The 27,846-nt window shown below is 41.9% G+C and overlaps 1 protein-coding gene across 2 annotated transcripts in view; it reads left to right on the forward strand.

Moving 5' to 3' along the window:
• Positions 1 to 14,809: 14,809 nt before the first annotated feature.
• Positions 14,810 to 27,846, forward strand: part of ATP13A4 (ATPase 13A4) — a gene marked incomplete at both ends in the record, with an annotated part of 130,412 nt that continues 117,375 nt past the window's right edge. For both annotated transcript variants that reach the window (XM_080918701.1, XM_080918702.1), the window contains one exon: positions 14,810 to 14,872. In XM_080918701.1, coding sequence (XP_080774827.1) covers positions 14,810 to 14,872 — 63 coding nt within the window. The remainder of the gene's footprint in view (positions 14,873 to 27,846) is intronic.

Below are 27,846 nucleotides of genomic sequence, written 5' to 3' on the forward strand. Positions count from 1 at the left end.
TGCCTCGCGTTGCTTTTCCTTTGCCCCTGGCAACTGTAGCATTTTCTCAGCTCCTCTGTGTTCCTGCTAATCTTGGTGACTTCGACAGTGTTTTTGCTCACTCCATCGTTCGGTTTGCATGTGTCTGATGGCATCACTCACACTTGCACAGCATTCTGGGATTTGGAGCACAGATCATCAAAGGACAAAGGGCTATTCTTTATGACTTATCTGCATGACGTAGCAGTTTTGACTTCTAGCCTTGATTGCCCCGCTGAGAAATGCTTGTCAGGGTTCTTCTCCACTGACATAGATTTTACACTCTTTGGGAGGGCGTGACTCTGCACAGCCCACAGGAAGAAATAGAGTTGTGCTGTCCTTGAAGGGGCGCCACACACCGTTTCTGGAATTCTGTATTGATTTATCTACTCTCTTCACTCATTTTTTTTTTTAAATCTAGTATTGACATCACCATAGACTTATGGATGTATTTTATGTTCTGCTTTTTCAGCTGTGTCTGGCAAAGCTTTGTCCTTTTTTAGTGATAATAGCTACCACAGCGGAGAGTTTATACATGGCTACCACTGTGATACGCACTCTGAATATAACTTATGGCCTCTCATTGAATCCAGCAACTATCCTGAGAAGAGATAAAACCTGTGTGGTGGTTCTCAACCTTCCTAATGTTGAGACCTGTTCGCACAGTTCCTCATGTTGTGACACTCAACAATAAAAATTTTCATTGCTTCTTCAAAACTGTAATTTTATTATGATTATGAATCTTAATGTAAATATCTGATATGCAGGAGATCTGATACGTGACCCTTGTGAAAAGGTCATTTGACCCTCAGAGGGGTTTCGACCCACAGGTTGGGAACAGCAGGTGTAGTTCCAAATAAAGAGGTTAGTGATTTCCTCCGGCCCTGCCAGAGCTAAGGAGCCAGGATACAAGCACTACTCGGTGTAAGTTCAAAGCCTGCGCATCTCACCGTCTTTGTTAGCGAACAGGATGTGCATCCAGACTGAGTTGAGTTGGGATGGAGACTGGTAGGATTCTCATAGCCAAAGACTATGGTTGCTTGAGGCCTGGCACCCCAGCCCTTTCTCCTTGTGTTCTCTTCAGTAACAACTCACTAACTTACTGTTTTCATTTGTGAGATATAATGTTCCAAAATCAATACAGATGAATTAATATCTTGATAATAAGTTAATATAGGATAAGAATTACATCTTCTACAGTAGTCTATAAATAATCTATCTCAGGAGAGAGAAAATGAGGAAAATTATGTTCCATAGTCTATAAAGCATTAGAATAATTCTGAAGGTGTGTGTATTATGTGTTTATGTATGTGTATTGTGTGTGGATAGGTGTGTTGTATGTGTATATGTGTGTGGTGTATGTGTGAATATGTGTATGTGATATATATGTGTGTGATATATGTGTGTGGCATGTGTACATGTGTATATGTGTGTATGTATGTGTGTATGGTGTATGTGTGTATATACAAGTGTGGTATATGCATGTGGTATGTATACTTGTATGTATCTATATGTGTGTGTGTATGCATGTGGTATGTGTATATGAGTATATATATATGTATGTGTATGGTATATGTATGTATATATGCATGTTGTATCTGTGTGTGGTATGTGCACATATGTATATGTGTGTATATGCATGTATGGTGTATGTGTGTATATATGCGTGTGGTTTATGTGTGTGGTATGTGTACATGTGTATATATATGTATGTGGTGTATATGTGCATATTGTATATATGTGTGTCATGTGTACATGGTATATGTATATGTGCATATGTGTGTATGGTATATGTGTGTGTGTATATATATGTGTGTGTGGTGTATGTGTGTGATATGTGTATATGTGTGTGTAGGCATGTATGTACATGGCATGTATGTGAATATTGGGGACAGCCTTTTAGGAGTCGGTTTCTCCTTCTGCCTTGATTCTGATCCAGGGTCTGTCTTGTTTCCGGCACTGCACTGTATTCTCCAGGCTGGCTGACCTGCCCACTCCTGTGGCCACCCCTATCTTCCTGTAGTATGGGGATAACAGATGTGGACTGTCACACCTAGCCTTCTGCTTGAGGTCTGGGATCTAAATCAGGTCACCAAGCTTGTGTGGCACACACTTCTCCCCAGGGACTATATATACCACACACATACAGATACACACACAACACACACACACACACACACACACACACACACACACTCCCCCCTACAAAGCAGTTTTTAATGTAGTTTTTAAAGATAACCTGTTGTAGAACAGTTTTAAGGTTAAGGAGAAATGTGAAGACAGTCTCTTCCATTCTCGTCATGTAGTTATCATGGTAGATTAAGATGATATTGACAACTGGTTTTAAATGAGGTTCATAGTTTACTCAGATCCCACAAAGACACCACAGTGCACTGAATTGTCACTCATCCTTAGCGCCTTCCCGGCTCTGACATTTCTCAAACGTTCCTTGCTTTTGAGGGCTTTGGCAGTTTGGAGGCTCGCTGATCTGGCCTCTTCCAGGAGACCTGAGTGAGGTTTCCAGCATCCAGATCACGTAGCTTATAACTGCCTGTAACTCCAGATCCAGAGGATGTGACAATCGTTTCTGTCTTCTAGGGTCACCAGCACACACATGCCACACAGATAAACACACATACATGTAAATAAAAAGAAAACAACTTTACAAAGGTGTGTTATGACTCTTTCCGGCTCAGTTGGGAATGAGGGGCGATGGGGACCAGACTCGAAAGCAGCAAGCACGCTCTGCTCACCGTGTGGAGGATGCGTACCCACCGGTGGCTATTGCGGCTGGTAACTTAATCACCTTACAGAGCGGGCTTGCTCGAGTTTCTTTCCGCCGTTGGTGCTGGAACAGAGGAAGTTGCTCTGCTCACCGTGTGGAGGATGCGTACCCACCGGTGGCTATTGCGGCTGGTAACTTAATCACCTTACAGAGCGGGCTTGCTCGAGTTTCTTTCCGCCGTTGGTGCTGGAACAGAGGAACTTGATCACATCCCCTTAATTGGTGAAAAGATTTCTTTTGGCTCCTAGTTTTGGAGATTGCAGCCTGTGGTGGGCCGGCCCCCTTGCTATGGGCGGTGGTGATGCGTAGCCTTGTGGTGAAGGACGAAAAGATGGCTTATGTCATTTCAGCTTGACAAAGAGGGGAAGGAGAATATGGGGAAAGCAGGGAAAAGTCATCCTTCAAAAGCATTGCTCCTGTGTCCCATGCTCTCTCACTTGGCTCTACCGCTCCTAATAGCCCATTTGATAATGAACATATGAGCTAATCAATTCTCAGTATTGCCTCCGACTGGACACTAAGGCTCCAGCATACGTGCGTGTGGGGGGACACTTCTTATCCAAACCATGATATTCCCATTTCCTGTAAGGTACTGTTTGAGAGAAAATCACCAAGTGTTCACGTTTGAAGACGCTGGAGGCATGCAACCCTCCTTCAGGGGTCAGTATTGCCCGCATTATTTGGATTCGTCCTGAGAAATTTATCTCTTCTCCCTCATTTGCTCTCTAGCCTCCTGAAGCTCTACAGTCACTCTGCGCCCAGCTGGTCTACGGCACTAAGGTCTCAGCACTATACTGTCTGTGAGCGGCTCCAGGCTCATCTTTTACCTTTGCTTTTCTAGTCCTCAAGGCAACCGTGTTCCTCAGTTTCCCCTATGGGAGAAAGGTGTGAGAAAGATCTAGATGCTAAGTTCATAAGTACACTTATGGACACATTTGTGTGCACCTTTCATTCCTGCAAGAGTCCTGTCAGTTTTGAGCCCTGTTTGGTAGAGAGGCGACATTTGCAGTTGGCCTTCCATGTCCCCTGGCTGGCTGTGGAACCTGGCCTCAAGCGTAGGTACCTACACACCCATGGGATACTATGTGCAAAAAATTTAAGCTAAAGTGTAAGCAGGTCCATTGGTATCTGCAGCTGGTAACAGGGTTTGTGTCTAGCTCATTTCTTACTGTCCCAAGAAAGAACCAGCCTTTCTCCTGGAATCCATAGTCCTCTGAAGCTCCTTGCCAGCCAAAGAATGACAGGAGACATTTCCAATCCTTCCTCCCCTTGCTTCCATGAAGGTGCTCTCACTCCCAACCACCCACTTCCACCTCAGCGCCTTTGCATTCCCCTACACTGGGAAAACGAGCCTTCACTAGAACAAAGGCCTCTTCTCCCATTGATGCCAGACAATGCTACCCTCTACTACATATGAAACTGGATCCATGGGTCTCCCCATGTGTGCTCAATGGTTAGTGTATTACTCCCTGAGAGCTCTGAGGGGGGTTTGATTGATTAATAGTTTTGTTCTTCCCATGGGGTTGCAAACCCTTGCAGCTCATTCAGTCCTTTCTCTGACTTCTTCATTGGGGGTCCCTATGTTCAGTCTGATGGTTAGCTGCAAGAATCCTCTTCTGTATCAGTATGGCTCTGGCAGAGCCTCTGAGGAGGCATCCATATCAGGCTCCTGCCAGTAAGCACTTCTTGGCATCAGCAATAGTGACTGGGTTTGGTAGCTGTATATGGAATGGATCCCAGGTGAGGTAGTCTCTGAACAATCTTTTCTTCAGTTCCTGCTCCTCTATTTATCCCTGTATTTCCTCCCATGAATATTTTATTCTTCATTCTAAGAAGGACTGAAACATCCATATTCTGGTCTTCTATCTTTGTGAGCTTCATATGGTCTGTGAATTGTTTTTTGGGTACTCAGAACTTTTGGGCTAATATCCACTTATCAGGAAGTGCATACCATGTGTGTTCTTTTGTGACTGGGTTACCTTACTCAGGATGATATTTTCTAGTTCCATCCATTTGCCTAAGAATTTCATGAAATCATTGTTTTTAATAGCTGAGTAGTACTCCATTGTGAAAATGTACCACATTTTCTGTATCCATTCCTCTGTTGAAAATTTATTTTCTTTATTTCTTCGTTGACCAAGTCATCATTGAGTAGAACACTCTTCACCTTCCATGGGTATGTGGGCTTTTTGTTGTTATTGAAGACCAGCCTTAGTCCATGGTGATCTGATGGGATGCATGGGATTATTTCAGTCTTCTTGTATCCATTGAGGCCTGTTTTGTGACAGATTATATGGTCAGTTTTGGAGAAGGTACCATGAAAAGCTGAGAAAAAGGTATAATATTTAGTTTTAGGATGAAATGTTCTATAGATGTCTGTTAAATACGCTTGGTTCATAATGTCTGTTCATTTCACTGTGTCTCAGTTCAATTTCTGCTTCCATGGTCTGTACATTGATGAGAGCAGGGTGTTGAAGTCTCCTACTATTATTGTGTGTGGTACAATATATGCTTTGAGCTTTAGTAAAATTTCTTTTATGAATGTGGGTGACCTTGCATTTGGAATATAGATGTTCAGAATTGAGAGTTCATCTTGATAGATTTTTCCTTTGATGAGTATAAAGTGTCCTTTCTTATCTTTTTTTGATAACTTTTGGTTGAAAGACTATTTTGTTCGATATTAGAATGGCTACTACAGCTTGTTTCTTGGGACCATTTGCTTGGAAAAAAAAGTATTTACCAGCCTTTTACTCTGACGTAGTGCCTGTCTTTGTTGCTGAGATGAGTTTCCTGTAAGCAGCAAAATGCTGGGTCCTGTTTACTTATCCAGTCTGTTAGTCTGTGTCTTTTTATTGGAAAATTGAATCCATTGATGTTAAGAGATATTAAGGAATAGTGATTGTTGTTTCTTGTTATTTTTGTTGTTAGAGGTAAAATTATATTTGTGTGGCTATCTTCTTTTGAGTTTGTTGCTTTTCTTAGGGTGTAGTTCTTTCTCCTCCTTGTGTTGGAGATTTCCATCTACTATCCCTTGTAGGGCTGGATTTGTAGTAAGATATTGTGTAAATTTGGTTTTGCCATGGAATATCTTGGTTTCTCCATCTATGATAATTAAGAGTTTTGCTAGATATTGTAGCCTGGGCTGGCATTTTTGTTCTCTTAGGGTCCGTATGAATCTGCCCAGGATCTTCTAGCTTTCATAGTCTGTGTTGAGAAGCCTAGTGTGATTCTGATAGGTCTGCCTTCATAGGTTACTTGACCTTTTTTTCCTTACTGCTTTTAATATTCTTACTTTATTTTGTGTATATGATGTTTTGACTATTATGTGACAGGAGAAATTTCTTTTCTGGTTTGATCTATTTGGAGTTTTGTAGGCTTCGTGTATGTTCATAGGTATCTCTTTAGTTAGGTTAGGTAAGTTTTCTTCTATAATTTTGCTGAAGATATTTACTGGGCTTTAAGTTGGGGATCTTCACTCTCTTCCACCCTTATTATTCTTAGGTTTGGTCTTCTCGTTGTGTCCTTGATTTCCTGGATGTTTTGGGTTAGGAGCTCTTTGCTTTTTGCATTTTCTTTAACTATTGTGTCAATGTTTTCTATGGTATGTTCTGCACCTGAGATTCTCTCTTCTATCTCCTGTGTTCTGTTGGTGATGCTTGCCTCTATAATTCCTGATCTCTTTCCTAGGTCTTCTATCTCCAGGGTTGTACTTTTTGTGATTTTTTTAATTGTTTCTATTTCCATTTTCAGATCCTGGATAGTTTTTTTCAATTCCTTCATGTGTTTGGTTGTGTTTTCCTATAGCTCTTTAAGTGATTTTTATGTTTCTTCTTTAAGGGCTTCTATTGTTTACCTGTGTTCTCCTGTATTTCTTTAAGGGAGTTATTCATGTCCTTCTTAAAGCCTTTTATCATCATCATCAGGTATGATTTTAAGTCCAAATTTTATTTTTCTACTGTGTCAGGATATCCACTACTTGCTGTAGTGGGAGATCTGGGTTCTGATGTTGCCAGGTTGCCTTGGTTTCTGTTGCTTAGGTTTTGCACTTGCACCTTGCCATCTTGTTATCTGTGATGTTAGTTGGTCTTTCTGTCTCTGACTGGAGCTTGTCCCTCCTGTGTGCCTGTGAGCCTGTGGGTTTAGGAATGAGAGAACTCCTGGGTACTCAGCTTTCTGTGGGCAGGTTGTGTGTAAGTGCCTAGGTGTGGGTCATGTTTGGTGGAGAAGGGGAAAGGGGAAAACGGTCAGACGATACCTAGACTCTTTTATGTTGTCACACCCCCCAGAAGAAAAGATTATGGGTTGGACCACCAATGTCGCAGTTGGTTTTTATTACCCATAATAATTGTAGTAGATGCTGTTTGATAAATAGTATTAGTCTTTTAGAAAGTTCATTTTTATTTTTAGCAAAAATGTAACACCAAATACTTTAAGTATCAAGTATTTTAAAATGAAAATTCTTTGAACCACAACATTCAGCTTTGTGAGTGATTTCTTGGGGTAAAACAGTAGGGCATGTGATCTAATCTCAGGCTAGTGTGTAAGTGCCTAGGTGTGGGTCATGCTTGGTGGGGAAGGGGAAAGAGGGAAAAGGTCAGACGATACATAGAATTTTCTATGTTGTCACACACCCAGAAGAAAAGGTTATGGGTTGGACCACCAACATCACAGAATATTGAAGTCAGATTATTTTACCCACATGCAACAGATACAGTGCATAATGAGGTAGGATAGTATCCATATGTGTTAATTATTCAGATATGAAGAATGTACAGGCAGAGGACCATCTGTTGCACCGTAATTGTTACAAAAGATCAAAGAAAGGGAAGTCTGGTGAGCTGTAATTAAGGATAATCTCTGAGCTATTAGGCTTCAGTAAGAAAAGATCAAAATATAGGATGAGCAGAGAGAGAGAGTAGGCTGAGAAAGCACCAGTAGATCACTTCAGGAATCTGCACTGGCAGACATCATGGGGCACGGCCAACACCACAACACTGGAAACTGAAGCAGGAGGCCAACCTGTGTTCCCCAGAGATGTGCTCTAAAACACTGAAATGTGCACCGCCACCCCAGATGGGAAATGTTCACTTGAACTATATGTATATCTATATATGAAGTTATATGCTCCATAGACTTTCTTGGGTAAATGGTTAATGGTATGCTTCCTTGGCTTGTCAGACATCCTTTTGCTATTTTACCGCCGTCCCTCCATCCTTCCTCTTTCTTTTTCTATCCCACTTACCTCCCTCTTTCTCCATAAGGAGCCCATCTTTCCCATTCCCTACCAGATTACTTGTATCCTCTATTCCTTTCTCTGTTGCTCCTTCACACCCCCAGTCTGGCAGTGGTCCTGGTTTACCTTCCTCATTTCCGTAGTTACCACAGGCTATGTACTCATGCCCGAAGATTTGGGTTTACAAGTCTGTTTTTGTTCTCTGGTTCTAGTGTATGTTGAAGTAAGATGTTATGACACCCCCAGCATTGTTCTTGCTCAGGATAAATTATATGTACACGATGAGGGCAGGAAAAAAAGTCTCAGGCGTAGTTGTCTTCAGCTTCACAATGATTTTTTTTTGTTGTTTAAAACATTATACATTATTGGACACCACACCGGACATGCTGGTTATTTTATTTTTTCTTACATTTATCCCACAGGATGCCGACATATTCTCTTACTCACAGGTGAAAAATATTTAATGTTTAGGGTCATTAAGTATCTCACCAAATTTTCCATAGCGTTGGAATAGTAGTGCCATCACAAGATGTCTGATTTGAAGGGTAGAGTTGGTCTCAGAGTGTCAAAGCTTTGGGCGATGAATGGCAGAGAGAACAGAGAACATTGACTCAAATCCCAAGTCCAAAGGCTCTTTTGTTTGAATATTTTTATACGCACCACATCACACACCAAGATGTGTTTCCCAATTTCACAAAAGCCAGATGCTTTGGTATGTTCTAGTAAAGCCTTGGGGTCACTGACACACCCTACTAGTAATGGGCTGTTTTTTTTTTCCCCTGCTGTTGCCTATGGGATGAATACGGTAAAAACAAGCAGCACAAACAGGAGAGCGTGTGACCTGCCTATAACGAGACTTCTGGTGCCAGACAGACTGGTTGGGGATGAGGAGACGTTGGCCCCGTTCCCAGGGGTTGAGAAGCACAGCTTCACTCAGTGGCAGCTTCAGGTAGGAAAGGGGTCACGTAGGTGAGACAGTAGCACAGCCATGAAGGCTTCCTTCTAATGGAAAAGAGTTGTTGGGCGTTGCGGTGTTGCTTTAAAGGTGCACTTGCCTTGCAAGCACATTTCAAAGTTACCCGTGTATTATTACTTTTTAATATTTCTTCATTTGCATGTATGTGTCAGCATGTAATATGTGCCGTGTTTGTGCTGGTGCCCAGTGAAGGCCAGAAGAGGGTTTTGGATCCTCCGGAGCTGCAGTAACAGGCGGTTTTGAGCCCACTCCACCTCACGTGTGGGAGCTGAGAGACAAACGCAGCTCCTATGGAAAATCAGGAAGCATTTTGAACAGTGGCGCCCTCTCCCCAGCCCCGTTAAGTTACCCATTTAGTTGAGGTGCTTTGTCAGAGTTGATGGAGCGATCCAGGGCTTCCGTTTGACACCACACTAACCAGGGAGTGGGTTGGGAAGGGGATCTGACTAACAGCGTTCACTTTCCCTTCCTCCATTAGCAAATAACATTATCAATTTGCTCAGGGTGTAGAAAGATGTGTCACGTAGTAATAAAAACGGAATTTCATTAATTGGCCATTTAAGTCCTTTCTCCTTCAAATATCATGGACTTCGCTACTTGGAATTCCTTCTGAGAGCACTTGCTGATAAGACAAAATTAAGGAGGTGGGGAAAGCCGCCTGCACTGTAGGTGAACTTTGGGAACAGGACCCAGTACACCCTCAACCTGGCCTTATTTCCAACCCCAGCAAGTGCTTCTTCTTGGTTCCCAAGTGAGGCCTGCACACTGTTTGCATGCTCATGAGTTCAGTTCTCTTTCTGGGTCATTCTAAACCCACAGCAGAGGAACCGAACCCGGACACACTTGGTAGTCACAGCGCCTCCCTGTCCGACAAGAAGCTGTGCTGTTAAGTCACTGTGCGCCCGGCTCATTGCAAACCTAAGGTTCACAGTGGAAACCACCGCTCCCTCCCCTTGCCTGACAACCCGCCTCGAACCCAGACCCTTCCTAGGAGAAGACGCTCACCTTTCTCTTGTTGAGCTACACCCCAGATTGGAACCCTGCGCCAGGCGAGGTTGCTCAGTGGAGCTTGTCCCCTAGAGGACAGAGACCGTGGAGCCAGCTTCCTGTGTGTATTTCCGGGTACACCTGTCCCGTTCCTGTACACGTCAGCTTCGTCCGTCTTCCTTGCTTGTAGGTCACTGGCTCTACCGAGCAGTAAGCAAAGACGCTTCAGTTGCCTGGTTGTTGAATTTCTTCATTAACACTTGCAGTTTCCTCTTTCCCCAAGCAGACATTTTAATCCCAAGGATGACTGGGTGTTTTAAGCCCTCTGTGTGTTACGCGAATTATTAGAATCGGCCCAGGATTGGTACCATTGGCAAGGCTGTGTACTCAGTTGTATAGGTCTGGAATTTGCTACGTCAGTCACTGCTCTGCAAATGAGAACCTCTTTGAGGTATTTCAGAGAGATCACTCCTCCCCATCTTATGCTAGTCCCTTTAAGAGAAAACGACATTGAGTGTCAGTGAGGTTGTACGAAGCACATTTTGGAAAACGTAGTCTTTGTGTATGACTTGATTCTTGTGGGTTGCATGGCGAGTCATTTTCTAGTCTCCCCAGAGCTGGTTCTTTACCTGAGAACTGAGGAGGTCCAGCAAGCTATAATGGTTTCTGATTCTTCCTAACCACGTCCTAACTCATATTGCTTCGTATATTTAGATTTTTCAAAAGTTCTCAAAATTAAATGCACTGGCACCACAGAGGATTCAATGGAAAGGCTAAGGCTTGGTTTCTGTTTCTGTCGACCCTGTTTAATGACCCAGAATTAATTGTCCTAATAGTCTCCCACCAAGGCACTCTTTATATAAGGGACAGTTTTCTACAGAGAGAAGCTTTAGCTCTTTGACTTTTTACTCTTTGGAAATAAGAGCTAGCAAGAGACGTTTTTGGGAACAAGGGACAAGGCTCCTCATGCTTGTCATGAAGGTCAGAACTGGATCCTGAGCCCAGATGGTTGAGAACAGGTCCTCTGGAAGCCGAGACCCATTTAGGTTACTCTTGTCTTCTGTAATTAAGGGGAGGCCTTGTGTCTTTGTGTTAGACCCTTTAATCCTAGTGCTGCTAAATGTTTTACAAACACTAATTAATTCAATTAAACCTCACACCACCACCTTGAGGCAGGTAATTCCTCCTTGGGACATTTCATCTTTGCTTGTTACAGTACTGTGTACGGACTGTATGTTAGTGCAGGTGAGGATGACGAATAATGGCCGTGAACCTTTGGATTTAGACAGTGCCGTGCAGCTCTGCGACTGTCTGATTTGTGCAAAGAGGAATGAGGAGGAAGCCTGAGCCAGCCTTCATGCCAGTGATGACCTAGCAGAATCAACACACTTCTTTCCTGTTCTACAGCATGCCGAGGACATGTCACCCTGAGCAGTTCTTGCTGACCTCTTTCTGACTCAGTTCCTACAGCTTTCAAACGGGGCCAATACGTTACTCATTGCCCTGCCTCACAGAGGCCGGCGCAAGGCGGGATGTTGCAATATTCCGTGAGGTGCTCGGATGAAAGATGGAAATTAATGTGTGACGAAACATGACTGTACTTATCTTCACGCCATCTAAATGGGCCAGGCAAGTGAAACAGCAGCATCCTCATGACCTGGCAGAGAAACCAGTGCGGGCATTAGCCCTACTTAGCAGCTATTATAGGCTCTCAGAGGTTGAAGACTGCTCCTGGCATAGAGTAAAACAAGACGAGAGATACCACATTGTCCAAAGAGGTGGTTAATTACTTTTTATCCTTTTCCTCTTTGCACTTTCCTGTTGTACTTGGCATAGAGGATTTGAGAAGACGTGTGTCGAGAGAGAATGGGAGAATGACAGGAACCACTTTGACTCTTAGACATTCTTCCCAAGTCCAAGAGATCAATGCTCTTGTGTACCTGACAGCCTTGCCCTCAGCTGCCCTGGTCAGCAGTGTCTTTGATAGCATCTTATTTATTCAGGACAGCATCCTAAGGACTCCCTCCCTTCACAGAGCCTTCCCAGCCTACCCCCTATCCTGTGGTTCCTCTTCCGTTCTTGTGAAACTTGAATATGATTTGGGATTTTGGTGTTGACTTTGTTTCCACAAAAGATTTAACTCCCGAAGGTCAGTTTTCCCCTCTACAAATTAAAGAACAAACAGGAGTCTGAATTATACAAATCTCTATAAGATATCATGCTGATATTCTAGAAGAAGATTTATTCTTCATCGACCATGGGCTGTGCTAACTGGACCTCATTGCTTTCAGCATATGCAATTGTAGCTACTCCTGCAACACAGGCTGGGGGAACAAGTTATATACATTATCATTGTCCACTGAGTTAAGTCCACACCCAGGCCTGGTGTTCAAAACCTGCATAGGATGGCTTATCTGTGTTTCCCAGGACATCTTTATCCCGTTACATCCAGGTCATGGGCAGTAAGAGAGGAGGCTACTCTGAATGAGATTCTGTATTTCTCTGGACCATGGATTTCTTGTTTCAAGAGCTTCTTCCCATGGGAACGATCCCAGTAATGCCGGGGTTTTTGGGGGGTGGCGTGGGGGAATGAAATACTACTTACACCTGCCCATGAGCTCTGCCACTTTCTTTACCAATTTGCCAAAGTTGAGATGAAATGCAAATCTTGTTTTATTATTTCCTTTGCTAAATATACTAGATGGTTGTTTGTTAACATACAAACCAGTGAATGGTGGGCTATCCAAAAGATGTACTTTACTAATTCTGACCATTTTCATTATCTCTAAAAAGAAACTTCATATCATTCATATATTTACCTTATAATAAAATACTACTTTTACCTTGATTTTTTGGTTAAATGATACAGTTTTTGGAGTTTCTAAGAACTAGACACTATACCTGCGTGCACACAGATATTTATATACGTGATTTCTGTTATAATGACTTTTCTCAGCTTGCTTTTAAAAAATATTTATCTTATTTTTTAAAATCATTTGCTTAAGACCCCCCTCTTTCTCCACCCCCTATCTCTCTGGTGTGTGTGTGTGTGTGTGTGTGTGTGTCTTCTTCTCTCTTACGTACCTTTATCTCCATCTCTAAGGGTTACTTGTGTTGAGCTGTTGAGATCAGTACCATCTCTTTACTTAGCTGGAAGGGACAGTGTGTGGCTGCAGTAACTGCTCTTTACTGAACATCTTCCCATTTCTCAAAACACAGCTCCAGGAGGGAACATTTAGTGTCCTCGTTCTTACTTAACATGCAAACAGAAGTCTTGGACTTTATGTAGCCTGCTGTACAAAGGGGCAAAGACGATACTTGGTAAAACCCAGATTTGCAGCCAAGTCCTCCAACTCTGAAGCACACTTTCTTAACCAGTGTGCTACCACCTGATGCTAAAACCAGTGTTTCCTCCAAACACGGTGACGTCACTTGGTCAGTGCTGTCAGAATCTGTTCCCAGCTCCACACTCCCTCCCTTAACATCCCTTCCAGGTATCTCCAGGCAAACCAAAGTCAGCTCTTGTAGATCCAAGACCATACAACAAGACTGGCTCAGAGATGTTTGCTCCTCTACACCACACAGGGACTCCTACGGTTCTCCCACTCATGCTGTGGCTTACAGAATCAAAATGGACCTTCTAGCAGACTTACCTATGTGTCTGAATCTTACACCAGCCCCAGGATAACAAACGTGACTTGGTTACTTTATCTTTCTATGCTAAAAGTAATATCTGCGTAACTTGTGGGCAAATAAAAAAAATTGAATTTGAGGGGCTAGAGAGATGGCTCAGTGATTAAGAGCACTGGCTGCTTTTCCAGAAAACCTGGGTTTGATTCCTAACTCAGATGGTGGCTCATAGTTCTACAGGATCTGTGGTCCTCATCTGGCTGCAGAGGGCACCAGGCCCACACGATGCCTAGACACAAATACAGGCAGACCATCTACATACATAAAACAAAGTTTAAAAAATATCAAAGAAACACCCCCTCCCCCAATTTTTTGTTTTTCTCCCACTTGAATATTTTGTTTCTGGGCATCTGTAAATGTCTACTCATAAACATTTGAGCTAAAAAGAACTGCCTGGAATAGGTTGATTATACTTTTATGCCTTTACTATATGTTTTTCAAGAAAAGCAAGCCTAATTACACACACACACACACACACACACACACACACACACACACACACAAAGTAGATACTTTGTGTGTGCAAAAGCAAATGCAATTATAAATCTCTGTCTAGGTAGATCATGAATAATCGGTATCATTTGTAAACAAAAACGAACGAGGACGGAACTAAAAACCCATGGACTGGGAATTCCAACGAGGCAAATGAAAATCCTACCTCTGTTCGCCTCCCCCACACCCTGGTTCCCCAGCTTCTGGGACTAAAACAGCGACCTGGGAGTTCTTGAGCCCGCTTCTCCAGAGGGTCCTGCCAACTCCGCATTGTCTTGCTGGATTTGCAGTCAGATGCCTTACGCTGGCAGGCTGTGGGCAGGCAGAGAGTGTTCTCCCTGGAAGTTGGGCACAAAACGATCTGCATGGGGGCGGCTTCTTCTGAGACAGCTGCTCTGAGAGAATGCAGCAACGGGGAGCAGCCAGAAATTCCTCCTGGCACAAAGTGCCCGGGGGAGGAGTCCATTTTGCTAAGTATTGTCATTTGCTGGAAGAAGGTGTGTGCTCAAGGAGTTTTTAACCTGGAAGATCATTAACTCTTTCATTCAGCGGTCCGGCGGCGGCTCTGGAGTTGGTCCTGGAAGCCTCTGCACACACGGGTCAGGGAGCAGGACTGGAGTGCATTTCCATGGGGGACCACCTTGAGAAGAGCCAGCATGCTTTACTCAATGAAGGGGAGGAGAATGAGATGGTAAGTTCCCAGCCCCTTTTCATCTCCCTTCCCTAGCTTCGCACACACACACACACACACGCGTGAATTTATTCCCATTCTTCACTAAATGTTGACTCTGGAATTACATAAGAAGAGATAATAGCCAAGCAACCTTCCTGTCCCGTGAACGTAACTCCCCACAGCACGAACTTGGTAGAATGAACATATTGTATTCATTTTCATCAAGATTGTTTTCATTGGAAGTGAAACAGAAGGGGAGAGGCACACGGGGCTGCCTGGTGATTAAGTTTTGAATCTCCGACTGTATGGAAAGTTGAGTCCAGAACTCCCATTTCAACAGGTCTCTGAGAGGACTAGCGTTTCCTCTGATAGGAAGAACTGAACACCAAGGGCAAGGCAGCTGCTCTGCTGGGTCTTTACTCCTCACAGTCTTGTTGGGACTGTTCAGCAGGGAAGACACACAATGCCATTATGAACAAGGATCGGCCTCCACTCATTTCCCTTTTACTTCCAAAGATTCACTGCTGTAGGGACTAGTTACAGAAAACCCCGTGTCCTTCTTCATCTCTCTCATTCGAGATGTGCTTCCGAGACTTGAGATCTGTAAGGAAACCAAAGATGGTTCTGTTCTTGGCGAATCCGGAGCGATATTTCTCAATTACAATGTAATCAAGAGAGAGTCAGGGATGTGCAGTTCTGGGTAATAAGGTCTTTGTGCTAATTGTGTAAGCATAGCCTTTTATACCAGTAATGATGCAATTAAAATGTGAGAATGCGCTGCTCTAACTCTATAACAGCTTTTTAAAAAAATTTTCCTGGAATTAATATAAAAATAACAAACCCAGAAGATATTTACTTAAAATGTTTTCTTGGTTAATTGCTCAAGTCCTGACTATTAAATTCTTTGTTCTAAAACTGGTCTTTCAAGTTTAATCTGCTTACCTGTTTCTATAGCAACAACTTTTTTTTTTTTTTTTTTTTTTTTTTTTTTTTTTTTTTTTTTTTTTTTTTGACATTCTGGAATAGATCCCATCTATCAAAGCTCTGACAAAAAAGTTATAAAGGACTAATGGTCGTCTTAATTCAGATGACTTTCTTTACTTCTTTCAGACATAACTAGCAGTAACAGTTGCTTTCAAAGACTCCACCAAAATGTCACCATAAATGACTTCCTGGCCCATGTTGACTCATGCTCCTTTTCTCTCCTAAGTATTTCCTTGAGAGACTGCAGTTGAGCCCCATCCTCATTGTGAATGCATTTACCAGAAGGCAGGGACTTTTTGCATGCTTTCTCATTTGTAATACAGTCTTCTCTTCTCTACTCATCTTCTTTGAAATGTCACCATGGATTACCTATATTCTTGAAGACTACCTCCTCCCTAGTCTAATGAATGCTCTAGGTGAATCAATCTTGTTACAGCACCACCAAGAGCATCAAGGGTCAGCTCGGTTTTGTATGCAGGTGGTTCAGTTGAGTGTCTTGCCTGGGGAAGGGACACTGTGTATTTTGGTGAACAATGATTTGACCAGTAGGCTAGGTGCAACATTAGTATGCACGCAGCTCCTTGCCCTGTTCCAACCGCTGAAACCTGGCCACCTGCCTGGTACTGCAATTTTTTCTTGCTACACTGGTCCTCACTGGTGGCAGAAAACTTCAAAAGTTGTCTATCATATCATATCATATCATATCATATCATATCATATCATATCATATCATATCATCATGTCATATCATATCATATATCATGTCTATCTATCTATCTATCTATCTATCTATCTATCTATCTATCTGTCATGCCCTTTTTGTTCTGCGTTCTGGTATATAATGTGCTTTCGTGGTTATTTAGTTTCCACCATGACCCTGTGAGGTTGGTGGGGATAGCAATGTACAAGGTTGCCTCAGTCAGCAAGTCTAAGGACTGGAGCATCACATAGGTTAGGCTAAGTAGGTAGTCGTGTGTCTCTGTGTCTAAATGCAGCCCACTGTTGCCCTTTCTTTACTGGGGACACTGTCCTCTTAATAGAACATATTTCTTCTCCCAAGAAAGCAACGCTAAGGAGAATGTCTGATCTTAGCTCCCCCAAGGTATGCTGTTTTATAGATTTTGTACTTGCTGAGTAGATTTGTCTCCTCTGACTTGTAGGCTAATCCCCTTTAGAAAGCCAAGATCATCTAAAAATGTGACATACCATACCAAAGTGTTTATAAATTCTTCATAACACCACAAGTGTGGACGTTTCCAACCATAATTCCTTTAATGATAGAAATGGTTTCAAACTTCAATAAATACTTAACAATCTAGGATTTAGCTCTCATATAAAAGAACAGAAGAGTGCCTGGAATTTACCTTTCAGTCCAGAGTCAAATAAACAGGGGCTGTAGAGCAATTGTGGTTGACACGGATACTGCCTTCAAGCAAATAGGAAAGGGAATTAAGGATACCAAAGGAAGGAAAACCCTGTCAGAGGACAAGAAAATCCTTCAGAGAAGGCTTAACCAGACACTTCTAGAAAGGCCTCAAAAAGGGTCTAGAGTTCACGCCCTGGTTTTGGACTAGTTGCTTGTCTGCTCAAGCCATAGTTTCCTTATCTATAAAATAGGAGTGCTCCTTTCTATCCTAGCTGTCTCACAGAGTTCTTAGGAGCACTAACTAAGAGCATCAATGTGTACATGTTTTGAGAAGGAACAATTTTGAGAACTCATGAGCTGTTACTGTCGAAACAAAGGTAGGACCCTTACACCACTGAGTGAACACTGTCCCACTACAATGAGGTCCCCTTTTATATTAATGACAATATAAATATATTACTTACTTTATGTAGAGTTTATTTATAAATGGGGAAGCTAATGTTTTGATATACCTGCCCCTTAGGGCCTCCCTGTGGGATGTTCTCTTTTTGTGAAGTGAGACTATCAGATCTCCAGGGAGTTCCCATCCCATGAATTCCAGTGTCATGCATTTCTCTTCTGCAGTGACTTAGAAGTGTTACTGTTCATCTCTTCGTGCACAACTGACAACAATACAGATTAATTGATCCAACCATTGGTCACAGTATAAATTCATTCCTTCTGGAGAAGTATTTTATTCTAGCAAGGTTTGGAAAAGTGATGTACTCTGAATTCACTCCTATATTTTCAGCAAGTAAAGAATAAACACTTGACTCTTTCTGATTATAAAGATGACATGTTTTGTGTGTGTGTGTGTGTGTGTGTGTGTGTGTGTGTGTGTGTGTGTGAAAATATTGAGACAAGAACTCAGGTCTGAAGAACAAAGTAGATATGTTTCATTAGTTTTATTAGTTTATGTCTGATTAATACTACCATGTTGGTGACTCTTCCAGGCATATGTAGTGTATTCATAAAACCACATCATTCCAATGATTGTAGTACATTTAAATATTATTTATATTCTTCAGATTCTGTGTGTTGTCCCTGTAGTATGGAAATATGGGTAATGGGCTGCTGTGCAACTGTATATCTTTTGACAGCACATTGGTTCACTGAAATGAGCAACATTGATGGAGTTTGTGCTGCAGAATTCTGAAAAAGTCTTTCATCCTGGTCCTGCAAGCATGTTGCCAAGCACATTGTTTTCTCATTGATTCCTTTCTCCCTGTCATATGTATCCGGATAGAATTTGAATACTACCTGTTGTTTCTCCTCTGAATTGAACCCAAATAAAATAGAACCAATCACAATCTATCCTTAAAGAATGCCCACAAATCCTCACAAGTATGCATCTTTAAGACAAAGAATGGAATCTGTACTCTCTTTTGAAGGCTACCTGTTTTTGTAAGAGCTGAGGATAGACATAGGGTGGACAGTTTTCCTTTTGATATAGCACTGCATTTCTACTACACTGTCTGAGTTGTGTTTGTATGACCTGAGCTTCATCCCCCCATGTTCCAAACTTGTTATCTCTAATTTTGTGATGAACCATGTTAAGTATTTTTGGATATTATTTCCTGAGAATGAGTGCTCAGAAATAATGTTGCAGCACTAAACGAGATGTACAGTTTAACTTTTTTTCTTACAACTTTATTTAAAAGAAAGAGATACATGTACAGATTTTTAAAAGCATTTTGGTTTAAAACTATGTGAATATATTATTGTCAGTACTTGATTCTTTTAGAGGTTTGATAGTATGCATTGAAGTCTTAGTAGTTACCATAAGCATAAAGTACGTGTAGAACAGAATGTAACATGGAAACAGTCAGAGTTTTCTTGGTGTGTATAGATTAAACATAATGATTTTTGAATACCAAAAATTGCTGCAAGGCTATATTCTTAGCTCTTGGATTATTAATGATTTAAGGTCCAGGTGTACCACACTTTGAGAGGTTGCTATGCATTTATTTTTTCCTAAGAAGGACTGAGGCTTTCAATTTTTTGGCCTTTGTTTTTCTTGAGCTTCATATAGCCTGTGAGTTGTTTCTGGGGTGTTCAGAGCTTTCTGGGGTTAGTATCCAATTATCAGTGACGGCATATTATGTCTGTTCTTTTGTGACTGGGTTATCTCACTCGGGGTGTTATTCTCTATATGCATCTATTCTCCTAGGAATTTCATAAAGTTATTGTTTCTAATAGCTGAGTAGTACTCCATTATGTAAATGTACCACAATTTTTGTATCTATTCATCTACTGAAGGACATCTGGGTTCTTTCCAGCTTCTGGCTATTATAAATAGGGCTGCTATGAACATTGTGGTGTATGTGTCTTTGTTGTATGTTGGAGCTTCTCTGGGGTATATGCCCAGAAGTGGAATAACTGGATCTTCAGGTAGTACTATGCCCAATTTTCTGAGGAACAGCCAGACTGATTTCCAGAGTGGTTGTACCAGTTTGCAACTCCACCAACAGTGGAGGAGTGTTCCTTTTTCTCCGCATCCTCTCCAGCATCTGCTGTCATCTTAGTTTTTGATCTTAGCCATTCTGACTAGTGTGAGGTGGAATCTCAGGGTTGTTTTGAATTGCATTTCCTGGATCTGTTCAACTTTTGACACATAATATTGGACACAGAACACTCCTATTTCTCTCTAAAAGTTGTGCTGCAAAATTTATATGCCAAGCAGCAGTCCCATTTTAATGGATATCAACTCTCCTCTACCTCTGTTCTCAAATATTACTTTTTAATTTTGTCTCATCTACTCTGGAAAATGATGTTTCATGCATTTCCATGACAAGGTTAAACATGTTAATTGGCATTTGTGTTTTCCACCTAGGACCCCTTTCATTGCTGATGTATCGTTGCATTAAACATTTAATCTAACACATATGCGTTTTTAACTAAGTTAATGTGATTGTTTTGTTCTCACTATGATGCCTGCTGTGCACCAATGGACAATGTCCAACAGTGTGTAATTGGAAAGCAAAGGAAGTCACAAGAGCATTGTGTTTGGTGTGTGCTGGCAAATATTTAACACTGTTAAGTACTGAGAAACTAAAGCTTAGAGAGTATGGAATCACAGCAGACTCCTTGTCAACATCCAGACCATTTCTGAGTGCTTGGCAAGATGCTAGCAAGCTGGCATTGCAAGTCACCTGGAGTGGTAGTGGGTGGTGTGCAGGCTCAACCACACTGGAAAAAGTACTGTGTGATCACCTCGGGTTGGGGCTGTGTTTCCTCAACAACGAGTTATCCCACTTTCATGTCCCTCATTTTCTTCTCTGGCACCCAGGAGCAGAGCTTCTCCCCCGCCCCGACTTCATGTGTACCCACTTGCTATGCTCCTCAAGAACCTCGGAGATGCTTGCCAACAGTAAGCAGTAGGCCCACAGATTGCATAGAGAAGGAATTGTGTTCAGACTGAGACATTTTGTCAGTTGAAATGTTCAGGAAGCTGGGCCACTGGCCAAGTCTGTTGTCTTTATTCTTGATTCCTGGCGGTAGAGCTCCCATGAAGTGAACTCATCTTTAATAGAAACCCTTGAGGAGTGGGACTTAATCCATTCTGGAGAGCAGAGACCCTGCCTGAGCAACCTTTCCATGGCCTTCCCAAACCAAGTAGAGTCTCTGGCAAGCTGCATTAAGGTGCTCTTTTACATTCTGAAAAATAACAAAAACAAAGAGGTAACAGGGCTCAGAAATAGAACCACTTTGAGTAATTAAAACATAAAGCTAGAAAGTTTATGTTACTTAAAAAAATTAGTCAACAATCTCCTGTAGCTTTCATTCTTTCTCAAGTATAATCATCTCATTGTGCAGAGTTAATTAACCATACCGCACTATTTTTTTCTCCGATACTTTATTATATTCTCAAATTCATTCATGTGTGAGTTTAACAGATTATTTAAGCCACCTCTGGTCTGTACCAGGAGTCCTCTGGGCTAACCAGGAAGATCTTCAGTGAATAAAATCAGCTTCTGCTTCTGAGAAGCTCATAGCTGTGTGGACAAGGCCAAGCACATAATTCACATGCCTAAAGCAAAATGAAAAGGAAATGGCATAGGTCTAACAATTACCAAGAACTTCAGGGTGACAGTAATACACTATACTAAGTATAGGTCATTTTTAGAATGGCCCCTTTGTGACCTCAGGTTATACCACGTGCTTGTTGCAAGCAGGTGTCATTGTGGAGCTGTGCAAACAGATCTGTGGGAACAAGGGCTAAGGAACAATTTGGTGACAGCAAATCATAGAAAGAAAGGTTGCATGCAGTCTCCTCCAAGGGGTAGGTAAGCATGTGTAGGGCTTTGTAAGACATTTCAAAGGATGCAAATTTTCCATTATAATGATTCTCAAGCACTGGTCCATGAAATAACTACTGAATCCATGTTGGAGACTGTATAAAATAGACTTAGACCTCATTCTAGACCTCCTGAATTAGTGATAATAGAGGTGGACTTAATTGGAATGATTGGAATGTTCCCCGATTGACATTTGTTGACACCACAGAATATTTGAGTGATGTGGTGGGTTTTCACGGATTGAACAAGGTTGACTTCGTTTTTGTTTTTGTTTTTTGAGAAAGAGCCAATGAGGAAATGTTTGAAACAGTCTAGGCAAGAAGATCAGAACTGAACTAATGTCTTGTCAAGGCGGGTGATGGATAGAAAATGGATTTGGCAGTATTCAGAAGTTAGTATTAAAAAGAATTGATTATCCATTGATAGTGTAAGAATTGATAATGTAAGAAAGAGATTGAGGGAAATGACACTAATTCCAGATAGCTGAAAGCATCCTAGCTTGAGGTGACAAGGTGGGAGTGCAGATGACAATAGTTAATAGTGAATTTTGATGTTGATTTGGGCAAAGTATAGGCTAAGACTATACACAAAGCAATTGCCTCTTTCTAACAATGCAAGACCTATGTACCGATAGGGGAGTTGAAGTGCATAGCTGTTAAGTGATGTGCCTAAGTTCATCTGGCTGAGTGAATGGTAAGTGGCCGCCTAAGTCTTTGCATAGACAGTGGCTTGCTGTCTATTGTATTTTCACAGCCCTGGATGTGCTGTCTGACTTTTAATAGTAAAGACAGCTGAATGCAGTAGAAGGAAACACACCAGGAAGCTGGAGGCCAGCACCGAAGTGTTGGCTCTGACAGTATTTGCTTTTACAACCATGAAACAAATTAAGCACACCTCTTTTTGACTTCGCTTCACAAGGCAGGAGTAATAAATACCTTACTTGTCTGAACCATGGCTTCGGTGAAGATAACTTCTGAAGGTTCTCTCCTATCCCTGTGATTAAAGTTTAAAGAAGTTCATGAAACCACTGTGATTTAAAGAACATTTTGATACTGTTGACTTCTTCAAGGTGCTGTGGGTTTGGTATTCTGATTTTGTGTAGGGATGCATGTTTGATTTAATTTCTCGAGACAGAGTCTTGCTATGTAGCCTGAATGACTTTGAATTTACCATCCCCCTGCCTCAGGCTCTTAGGTGCTGGCACTACAAGTGAGTACTTCCACACCTAGCACTGTGAGCTTTTCTAGTTAAGAAAAGGAAATGTATCTGAAGATATTGCCCTTAATGGGAGCTAGAAATGTACAAGTTCTATGGAGACTATTTGTAGATGATGGGTAGAGAGTATCAGCCAAGAATTAACTGGCACCTGAGTTTAAAGTGTGCTGAGCCCCCGCCCCCAAAGAAACACAGACATGAAGAACCAGGGACTTGGTCATGTGTCCAGAGGAGATTCACCCATCAATGGTAGTTTCAAGGCTTTGTGAGGAGTAGCCAAATTAGGACAACCCACTTTATTAGCCTACAGCGCCTTCTAAACGCTCATCATGTAAACCTTGGCAAGCCTTCCAAACCACCACACAGTCAGAGATGAAGGACTGAGGAGGACAAAGCCTCTCTAGTCCTGCTATCTGCCTAAGGCCAGTCTTCTAAACAATGAGCACAACTGTGGCCCGAGTGTTCCCTCTGAAGAAGAACAGATAGCTGCCCCCTATGCTTTCCTGAGCTGTGTCTCTCAAATCAGGACACTCTCTGACCTTGAGGTGCTCACACGGGGTCCTGGTAGAGACTGTCATTGATTTATCATCTCAAATTCAGCTTTGGGGCAGAGCTAGGTGGGAAGGTTTTGAGACTCTGTTACTTTACTCTCAAAATCAGTATACAGCTAATACTGGGAGTGAAGGGCCACGTAGGATTGGAAACTATCTCCAAAGGCACCCAAGAATTTAAGTTTGCATAGATAGTTGCAAACATATAGATATAAATAGTTACTTATATCTTCATTTAAACAAAAAAAAGGTTGGGTTTTTTTCTTAGCGCCCATTTAAAATATTTTTAGATCTCAAATGTCATTATCGGGATCATTTTCTATCCATTTTAAATCAGGATAGTTGCAATGCTGCCTCCCCCTGGAGGAGTATCCTCTGTCAGCCCATGCTTTTCTGCCTGTAGGCTGGAGGAGGACCACAGGTGGAGCAGCCAACACACAGACTACTGCTGATGTACAGCTAATGATTGCAGTGATTATATAGCATCCTGAGCATTTCATGTTCATAAAGTAGGAATCAAAGTTCTATACCAGGAGCTTTTTCTGTGTGTGTATCCTCCTCTAGAGAGAGGTAAAGGAGGACGTTGTAGAGTGCATATCTTTCCTTTGTGAGAGGCATGCTCTTGAAAGGAGTTTATCACCACCAAAAGGCTATATTTTTATACTTACCACAGCTACCAAATCCCTCCCAGATTTAACTACACCTCCCCTACCCCCCAACTTTATGTCTTTTTTAAAGAAAACATAACCTATCAACTTAATTTGTGTTGCCCACACTTCCTGGGAATAGGACCATCCACTGGAGTGTGGTCAACCTACCAGGCTCACACCCTTAATGAAAACTGACTCTCCCTGACTCAGAAGCTGTCAACTCTCCAAAGCTCCTCAGTTAGGGCAGGGGTCATGAACTTCTTTCTCTCCACATTAGAATGTTGACTGGCTAGTTCTCATGACAGGTCTTATTCAGGCGACCACAGTTGCTATGAGTTTATGAGTGAGGCTGTCTTGCCATTGTACAGAAGACACTGTTTTGCTCTTATGGTCCATGACCTCTGGTTCCTACAGTCTTTCTGCCCATTTCTGTGATGGTCTCTGTGCCATTTAGAAGGGGTGTTGCATAGAAGCCCTCTTTGTGGCTGACCACTTCACAGACAACGTATTCTCTGTTCTTATAGCTAGTTATGAATTTATGAGCTAACCACCATCAGCTGCACAAAGGAACTTATTTGATGAGGCCTGAGAGCTCTACTAATTTATAGGTAGAGACATATGAATTCAGAGAGCCATTTGATGCTGTGTCTATTGAGCAAAATAGTTATAGTATGTTCACCCTTGTGGCCTGTGAACTCCTTAACCATGGATTCTTGGCCAGATTTACAGAGCCAGGCATGTTTCCTGGACTTATATCTAATCATAAAGTTGTTGGTTGCCCTCATAACATTCATTCCATGATAGCACCCATGGCCATATCTTACAGTGTTGATACAGTCCATAGGGCTCTTACCTGAGCAAGATTTTGATGATACCCTCATTCCCACAGCATGTATAACATCTAGCCAGAGGGAGGACGCCTCCTGGTCAGTACTAACTTGGTTTCTACATAGTCTATGGCCAATGTGTGTGGTGACTTTAGCGAAGAGTCTTACCATCAAATTCTAATGGACAATCAGGAATGTCAGTAGCCGGCATTGTTTGGGGGAATCTTTGGGACATATATGATCAATAACCTGAAAGGAAGCAGCACACCCCAATATACAGGATTTTTTATTAGGTAATTTACAGTTTCTGGGATGAATGTAATCTTGTGTAGATGTCTTAGTTAGTAGTGTTAATAGTGCTAGTAGTAGTGTAGGGCTATTACTTCTGTGATTAAACACCATGAACAAAGCAACTGGGGGAGGAGATGGTTTATTTGGCTTAGACTTTCATATTGTAGTCCATTACAGAAGGAATTCTGGGCAGGAACTCAAGCAGGGCAGGAACCTGGAGGCAGGAGATGAGGCAGAGGCTACAGAGGAGTGTTGCTTACTGGCCTGCTCCACATGGATTGCTCAGCCAGTCTTCTTATAGAACCCAGGATCACCAGCCCAGGGATGGCATTACACACAGTGGGCTGAGTTCTCCCGCACTGATCACTAATTAAGAAAATGCCCAACAGGCTTGCCTGCAGCCTGGTCTTATGGAGGCATTGTTTTAGTTGAAGTTTCCTCCTCTCAGACGACTTCAGTTGTGTCAAGTTGACATAAAACTTTCCAGCATAGTAGGATGCCAATTAAAGATATTATCTAGTTTATAAAACAGTAGGCTTGATGGTATGAAGGGGGAGAGTTGTGGGAAAGAATGTGTGGTTGGTAGAATAATGCAGGGGGTAGATGCAGGGTAGAGGAAGAGGTTGGGAGAGGGATGAATACCATTAAGGTTGTTTGGAGGAGCCATATGGAAACCTACTCTTTGTTTTGAACATTTCTTATCTCTGAGGACTAAACTCAGACTTTTGTACATGATAAGCAAGTTTTAACTTATGGCTCACTTCTCTGGTCAGTGTTATATATTTATTTCAGCTTTGCTGTCCTTCAACTTGGAAATACCAAGTAACCTAAAGACCTGTCAGTTGAAGGAAAAAAAATCCTTTGTAGGTTTTTATCTCATTCAATTCTAAGAAACAATTTTTGTTTTTCACTTTCTCTAACCAGACACATGTATTTTTTTCTGGTACATTGCAGAATTTATCAAACATTTTCTTTTCTCCTCTTCTTTTTCTCTCCTCTCCCTTCCTCCGTACACTCCTCCCTTCTTCCTTTTGTTTTCTTCTTTCCTATGGTGCTCTGTTGTTTTGTCTAGGTTCATGGAACTCCAGGGCTTAAGCAACACTTCCACTTTAGCATCCCAGATGTTGGGAGCTACTCATGAATGCTACCACATCTGGCTCATAAGTCTACTCTCATTCTCTTTTCCTCTTTCTTCCCTCCCCATTCTCTGTTCTTTCCTTCTTTATGTATCTGGGTTTCTCTTTATAGCCCAGGCTAACCTTAAACTTGCAGTCTTACTGTCGCTGTCTCTAGAGTATTCTGATTATAGACCTTCCCCAACACTGCTTTTATTCCTCTCTTTTTAAAAGCAATATTTATTTGTTTAATGTACATGAATAACATTGTAGCTGTCCTCAGACACACCAGAAGAGGACACTGGATCCCATTACAGATGGTTGCGAGCCACCATGTGGTTGCTGGGAATTGAACTCAGGATCTCTGGAAGAGCAGTCAGTGCTCTTAACCACTGAGCCCTCTCTCCAGCTTTCATTTCTGTTTTAACCAGAAGCATGGCTTTATCTTGATCCCTTCTCATCAGAGCCCTGCTCCATCCACAAAAAAAAAAAACATATTAAATATGATTCTTTTCTTTAAGTCATCAGGAAAACTTGTGGTCACAGTCACATCTTGCTTATCTGGCCTGGTCTTTTAAAGCGCAATTTACTCCCTCTCCTTCCCTAAGTACCCAATACAGAATACAATAGCTTCCTAATTAATTTTTTTTCAGAATGAACCTCAAAGTTTCTGGTCACTGGGATAAAAACATGAACAGAGTTAAAGATCACAGGATAAGCTCACATGAGAATTTCTTTGGTTTTTGGCTATCTGTGCATGCCTATACACACGAGTCAGTGACCTTCATGTTTCTCCACTTCCTCAAGGCAGCTGCCTCATCTTCCTACACAGTCTACGCTTGATGTAAGGAATGTAGAGTTCTATTTCAAGGACAGTAAGTAGTAGAATGGTTTTTCTCCTATATTTTTTTCTAGCATCAATATAGTGTTGCTTGTATCCTGGAGACAGTTCTTTCCTTGGAAATAATTGATCTTTGTCAGTTACTGTTTGTTGGAGAGAAAGAAGCAGAGACCTGAGAAGGACATGGTGCCTGACTTGCTGGCACCATTGGTCACCTTCTTCACACCTGTGTTACTTAAGGAGACAACGGTGCCATGTCATTTTCTGTTCCAACCATCTGTCGTTCTCATGAGCACAAGGTGGTACCTGTGGGGAGGAATTCTTAGTATCTGTGAACAAGCTGGGCTTAAAACTTTAGGAAGTACGTATTTGTTCTAGCCATCTATGGCTTTATGAACTTATTCACATTTTATCTGATGTAGCCACCACCGTCTCATGTGAGCTATAAAAGATGAAAGGATTGTTTCATTCTGTCTTTTTTGGAGGTATTTATTTTTCTGAAAAGACTTATTTTATTGATGCATTGCCAACGTGTATGTCTGTATACCACATTGTCTATGGAAACAGAAGAGGGTGTCACACCCTGTTGACTTCTAGTTCCAGATGGTTGGGAACAGCCATGTGGATGCTGGGAGCCAAACCTGGATCCTCAGTAAGAACAGGTGCTAAGTGCTGACCTCTCTTCAGCCCTAGTGTTTGGAGTTTCCCCCACTTGATTGACTTAAAGTTTTAGCTGTTGGATCTATTCAGGAAAAGTATCTGACTTTGTGGGTGACCTTTTGTGTTTCAGGTGGTTATGGCAAAAGTCGTAGTCT

Source organism: Micromys minutus (assembly GCF_963924665.1).
Source record: "Micromys minutus genome assembly, chromosome: 7".
NCBI classification, from domain to species: Eukaryota; Metazoa; Chordata; class Mammalia; order Rodentia; family Muridae; genus Micromys; species Micromys minutus.